This window comes from Patiria miniata, unplaced genomic scaffold, assembly GCF_015706575.1.
Source record: "Patiria miniata isolate m_02_andy unplaced genomic scaffold, ASM1570657v1 HiC_scaffold_1, whole genome shotgun sequence".
Classification (NCBI taxonomy): domain Eukaryota; kingdom Metazoa; phylum Echinodermata; class Asteroidea; order Valvatida; family Asterinidae; genus Patiria; species Patiria miniata.
In genome coordinates this window covers 9,808,753-9,814,782 of record NW_024037047.1, presented here as the reverse complement: position 1 = coordinate 9,814,782, position 6,030 = coordinate 9,808,753, and the positions used below count along the sequence as shown (strand labels likewise).

General features: G+C 37.5%; 1 protein-coding gene across 6 annotated transcripts in view; it reads right to left on the bottom strand.

The window, feature by feature from the left end:
• Positions 1-1,025: 1,025 nt before the first annotated feature.
• The window catches only part of LOC119722781 (myosin-10-like), a 47,712-nt gene continuing 42,707 nt past the window's right edge, over positions 1,026-6,030 (bottom strand). For all 6 annotated transcript variants that reach the window (XM_038193096.1, XM_038193124.1, XM_038193106.1 and 3 more), the window contains 4 exons: positions 5,900-6,024; positions 5,577-5,685; positions 5,110-5,282; positions 1,026-3,891 (listed from right to left, as the gene is read on the bottom strand). In XM_038193096.1, coding sequence (XP_038049024.1) covers positions 3,774-3,891; positions 5,110-5,282; positions 5,577-5,685; positions 5,900-6,024 — 525 coding nt within the window. In that variant the 3' untranslated portion in view covers positions 1,026-3,773. The remainder of the gene's footprint in view (positions 3,892-5,109; positions 5,283-5,576; positions 5,686-5,899; positions 6,025-6,030) is intronic.

Below are 6,030 nucleotides of genomic sequence, written 5' to 3'. Positions count from 1 at the left end.
AATATTGATAGAAGAGGCTGTGACCAGACCACAGAAGACCCAATCTGATAATTTAATGGACCGTCACAAGTACCCCCTCAACGGTCAGAAATAGCACAAGTAAGATCACTTTAATTTGGCTGTAATTGTAAATGCGTATTTTCTCTTTTTGCTTTTTAATGTTAAACAAAGAGATGCATTTTGTTTTCCGTTTTGTATTTTGCTGTAAAAAAAACCCCAGATTTTTGCTTTCCCAAAAGAAACTGAGTTTTGTAGTTTTTGGCGCTTGTTGTCCAAAAGAAAAATGGGTTTCGTTCCTCTTTTCGTTTGGCGGACAAAACTATATAGGGAAACCATTCGCTCGCAGGGCGGGGGGGGGGGGGGGGGGGGTACGAGCGAATGGAATGTACAGCGGCGGCGGAATTCCGATTTTCAGACTTGGTGGGGAGATCACTAAAAGGGGCACTTGCACATCCATTCTGAAAGGTCGACACGTTTATTTCCACCGGACACTTGGCCTACATAACATCAAAAGGTTGGGGGGGGGGGGGATGGGCTGGTACCATCTTCCAAAATTGGGGCCCTCTTCAAATCCGGCTAATATGCAAACTAGTACGCATTATCCCCTAACTAATCCCCTAACCCCCCCCCCCCCCCCCCTCCTTTGTGTTGGTCATTGGTTACCAGAATCCAGGGGTGTGTGTGTTAGGTAACAATAGTCTAGGGTGTATATAGGATAAAGGGAGATGGGGGGGGGGGGGGATACCCCTTCGCCTCATAACGTGCTGGCCTATCATGACCCCCGCAAATACTAGTCTCGGTAGTGGCTGCAGCCACTTCCCATATAGACTGTGCCCTCCCCCCCCCCCCCCCCCAAAAAAAACCCCACCAAAGTATGGAAATGACATTGGGGATAGGGAACCACACTACTTCCAATAGACTCCCATTGCTAAGATGGCCAATACGCAAAAGGTCTAAGTTTCCGAGAACACCAGTAAATCTCCAAATGACATTCACATATTAAAATTACTTTACAGAGACAATGATTATCAATACAGAGTTATTTATTAAATTTGCAAGGTTTTCAAAGATTAATAGCTTGAATTTTTTTTATGAGCTTGACAATTATTTTATAATAGTATTAATAAGCATACAAGGGATATACAAGTCTACTCATTTGTTTCTTATTAAAAAAAGTCCTACATATCCCAAGTTTTACGCAAGTCTTTCTATCCTAACAGTTTAGAATTTCATTACTTCAAGATTACTGCATTAAAGTTTGGGTTAGTCTTATAATTTGCTGTGTATCTCATAAACACTAAATTTTGGGATGATGCGTTAACATTTGATTGATGCCTGGGTCATCAAACTTGTGTATGAACATTAAACTGCATTTTATAGTTAGCCGCATTTAAACAAGTTTCCAACATAATGGCTGCCAGGCTACCAAGCATCTGAAGTATCAAAAACCACCACCAAGGCACTATATATAACATACAATACACGTCTACGATTGCTGGACTAACTCCAACAGAAGTATAAAATAAACCAAACTGCTGCTGTTAACTTATAAAAGCACATTAATCTAAGAATCAATTCAAAATGTAAATAAGCAAAAATATGCATTTAATCCGTAATCCTGTTTGCTCTAAGTAAAATTACTTATTTCCAAAAGCAAACCTCAGCTTAGCGAGCAACATATTATTAACATACCAGGGAAATAGTACTTCATTAAAATTAATGCATGCCCCAAATATTCTGTGTCCCCTCATGGAATTGGCATCTCCAAGATCACTCATAAGATTGAAATTAAAAGAATAAAACCTACACAACGTAAATGTTAGTCTTGGGTCATTACTGGTTAACCATGTGTACAGCTTTAGAAAGTACACCATGACCTGATATAATAGAAATACACAGGGAAGTGTAAGGACTTTAACAGTTTGTTCTGTTAGCATTTATCCAATTTTCCTAAGCAGAAATCTGGCTTCATTTACAGCAAATCTCATTGCTTAATCCATTTCATTATGTACAAGCAAAAAAAAAAACCCAAAAAGACGATTCTCTACGTCACTTTAAAGTGACAAAATGTAGTTTTGACATACAAAAAAAAGGGAATCAAAACCAAAAAAATCTTCTAGACTATCACCAAAAACCAAAGGTCTTTTATCAGCAAAACTTGGAAATCTACATCTTTTTTTTTTTCTGGAATGCATTAAACGATTTCAATCTTTAATTTGTCAAAGAGCCGAAAGAGAAAATTGTTGAGAGCTATAAACCTCAAATAAACCCCAGTATCCAGAAACATCCCACACGTGAGTTATTTATTCTTTTATCTGGAATTTAGCACAGTAAGTTCCTTATTCTACCCTAATTAAATGCCTTTCCACAAGCAAACACATTCCAATCATTTATACATTGGCTGGAATTTGCAGGTTTAACAGATTAGCTTGTCTGCCCTTATTCAGCACAAAGTAACAAAATACCCATTATCAATCAGTAATGTCATTTTCTTTCATAAAGCTTACAAAACAATTTCAAGCAAATCCAAAATTTTTGCAAACTTTCTGACAGGCAAAACTGCAGAGTAAAGTTGACTTTTCTATGAGGAATAAAATACACACTAAATACCGCTCCATTGTATCTAAATGTCTAAGTATTAGTATAACAACTTATTGGATAACAAAATAGCATAGGGGTTATCTTTTGCATACAGAAAAATAAAGTCAAAAGAAATGGGTTATATTACTATCGCTGATGAAAAACTGTTTTATTCTATCATTAAACTAAATATATAAACTGTCCTTACTTGTTTGGTTCAATATAAAAATCAATGCTTACTTTTTTTAATTAAAGTATCAGAAACGTTTATTGCAAACTTGACCTTGTGGAACATTTTATTTTCAGACCACATGAGGTTTAGTTCTATTCTACAGCACAGAGGTCAATATTAAAGCTCATATTAGCTACAACCTTTTTTTCACTTTTTGGATTAATCTCGTATTATTTTCAGTTGAAATGCCACGGTCACTTCTTCAACTGTTCAAACACATCAATTATGAACCGAATTCTAGTGGAAGCAGACTTTTAATATACAAAATGCAATTGTCTGTTCTTGATAAAGAGAAAAAAGTTGAATTTGTCTAATTTAGCAACATTTTAGCATTTACATTTTTGGGTTTGATTTCATATTTGAGGTTGATAGTTTGAATTCAAATCTAACGATCAGGCAATCATCTACAGTACTCAAATGTCTGAAACATCAAACGTATCCCCAACCCAGCATAACTGTGTGACTGAAAATTGATGAGTGCAGCAGAAATCAATCCTAATTGCCACAAAGAAACTCAGACAAAAAAACCTTTACACCCTGCTAAATGGAAGTGCATGAAATTCTAGTTTGCAAACCATAACTGGTTAATGTAACAAAAAAAATATGATTTGGTTCAAGATCTACTAGTGCCATGAAAATAATCAAAAACCTACAATTAATACTAGAGGGGAAAAACCTGAAATTAAATGAAAACTCACTAAGCTGTGTAAAAGTCTATGCTATACACAAGAATAATTATATCAAGTTAAAAAAAAAAACCAGCTTTTCAAATTACCACTGCCCTTTCCTTAACCTTTGTTGAAACTTGTTTTGTACTCTCAAGATTGGTTTATTTTCTAGGAGCCATCTTATGTTATGCAAAATGCTTGCAGGATATATCATACATGCACCACTGTGCATGGAAAGCGCCCTCTACCTGACAGAAATGGAAGAACAAATTGTGCATGTGTTTGTTGTTCATTTACTCCACACCATCGCCAGCCCCATCAGGCAAATCATCGGCAGAGCTGGTGCTTTCAACTGGAGCGTTTCGTCGCCCCCCATAACGACTTGGACGAGAGGATCCACCACCACCACTCCTTTAAAAGAAACAGACGATTTGCCATAAATGGAAATTCATCAATGGACTGAATCACGTCTTGAGCTACAACTGTTCCTATTAAACATGGCCCATGTTTTTGTTAAATGTAGAGCATGGATTTTCTCATCATCACTGTTCAAATCTGAAGAAGGGTGCTTAACAACCAACCTGATGAATTTGCAGCTTAGTGAATGCTCTATATTCTGAGAAAGCAATATTTTAGAATCTCGATTTTAAATCAAACGTTGCCCAGTAATGTTTTGAATTGCACCAGAAATCAGCATCCGGGACACATTCTCATTCAGCCGATTGCAGCTATGCGATGTCACGCACTGAACCAACGAATTATGGCAACAGCGCACCATTCATACCCATTCATAGCAGAACTAAAAACAAACTACTAGCTGAAATTTCCAAAAATGCGTCTTTAGACCCATCTTTGGAAATGACCTTTTATTGTTTCTTTCAACATGACAGCATGCCAGAAAGAACAATTTCACAGGGACTTTAGTGCCATTATTATCTTGAAATCGTCCAAAAAATGAACTTCTGTTCCTCATGAATTATGAAACTATTTGACATCCCTTTTGGTTAATTTAATTGAAAAGTGCACTTCTTTAAACATTTAAATATTTTCCATGCTTTTTCCGGACAACTGAGGGAACTGTTGCTGTGATGTCATTTCAGGAAGACACTGCTCAGTTTTGGGGTTTTCTGTTCAAATTGTGGACCCACAAATTCGCTCATTGAAAACATCTGTGAGAAAAGTTTACTCATTGACTTACTGCAATGTTCCAACACAAAAACAAGTCAGCAACGAAAAGACAATTTACAACTTTCGTCAATATAGATTGCAGTTGATTGTAACTATTGATTAACATAAACCTAGCCAGGTTAACTCATCTGTACAAGTAACTAGGATGTCCTGGGTTCATGTTCCTCCCAGGCAAGCCTATGATTGTTTGGAATCACAGGATCTCAGTAAACAATGACAACAAAATGCTAATCACTGTTCAAGAGAAGGCAAATCCCTCTTTCAAGATAACCAAACGAAAAAAATGTAAATAAAGGCAATGTCTCAAATAAGCATTTGTTTCTTCAGCTAGGAATATTTATTTTAGTTGTTTTAACTTGTCATGGTTACAAATCAGATTCAGATCTAGCTTAATAAAAACAAATGTATGTGTGCTGCCCTCTAGTGACCACTTCTTCTCACCTCATTCTGCTCTTGAGTGAGTTGACCTCTCTCGTCAGAGCCTCATTGGCTTCATTCATCTCATCCAACTCACGCTGCACCTTGCGTTTCTGACCGTTGATTCGTGTACACTCATCCTCAGCTTCGTCAAGTTGACGCTTCAGGTTCTTATTTTTAAGATTGGCCTTGTCAACCTTTAAACACCAAACAATATGAGTGATGACAACATGAAACTCACAAATCAAAAGTGTTCATTTTGCTCATAAATTGAGACCCAACAGAGTATCAATCCTAACGGTTCAAGATGCAACAAAAATCCAACCCCTGCTATGATTTGCTTTAGTCAGGACTATAGAGATCTGGAGTCAATACTCTACTGGGGCCTGCTACCTTCATGTTTCTAAAAGTTACTTGTTCCATCAACTTTGGAAGGGAAGCACATCAGCTGAGTAGGTTACGGATAGTTGGAGGGAAGGGGTGATCCTCACCTGTTCTTTGTACTGATCAGCATGTCGCCTTTCATCTTCAACTTGCATGGCCAATTCCTTATTTTTCTTGTCAGCACGTCTCGCCATTTTGGCTTGGGTGTTACGGTCCCTACAATGTAATGAGGAAATATTAAAGGTTAAACATTGACATAGAGCACACAGACACACCTATATAAGAGTCACCCTTTGTCCATCAGGCACTCAGTAAGGACCACACATCACTTAACATCTCTGCTGTAGGATTTCATTTACTAGACTGTTCCAAGTGGTCAAACAACTCTTAATCTACGATTTGCTGCTTTTTGAGTTTTCAGTAGACTTGCCTTGTCTCTGCGTCCAATTGTTCTTCCATCTGTGCAATCTTACTCTCCATCTGAGCTATGACTGCTTTACTCTTCTTGCCCACAGACGCCTCCAGCTCTTGCAGTTTGGCTTTCAGCTCCTTGTTCTAATG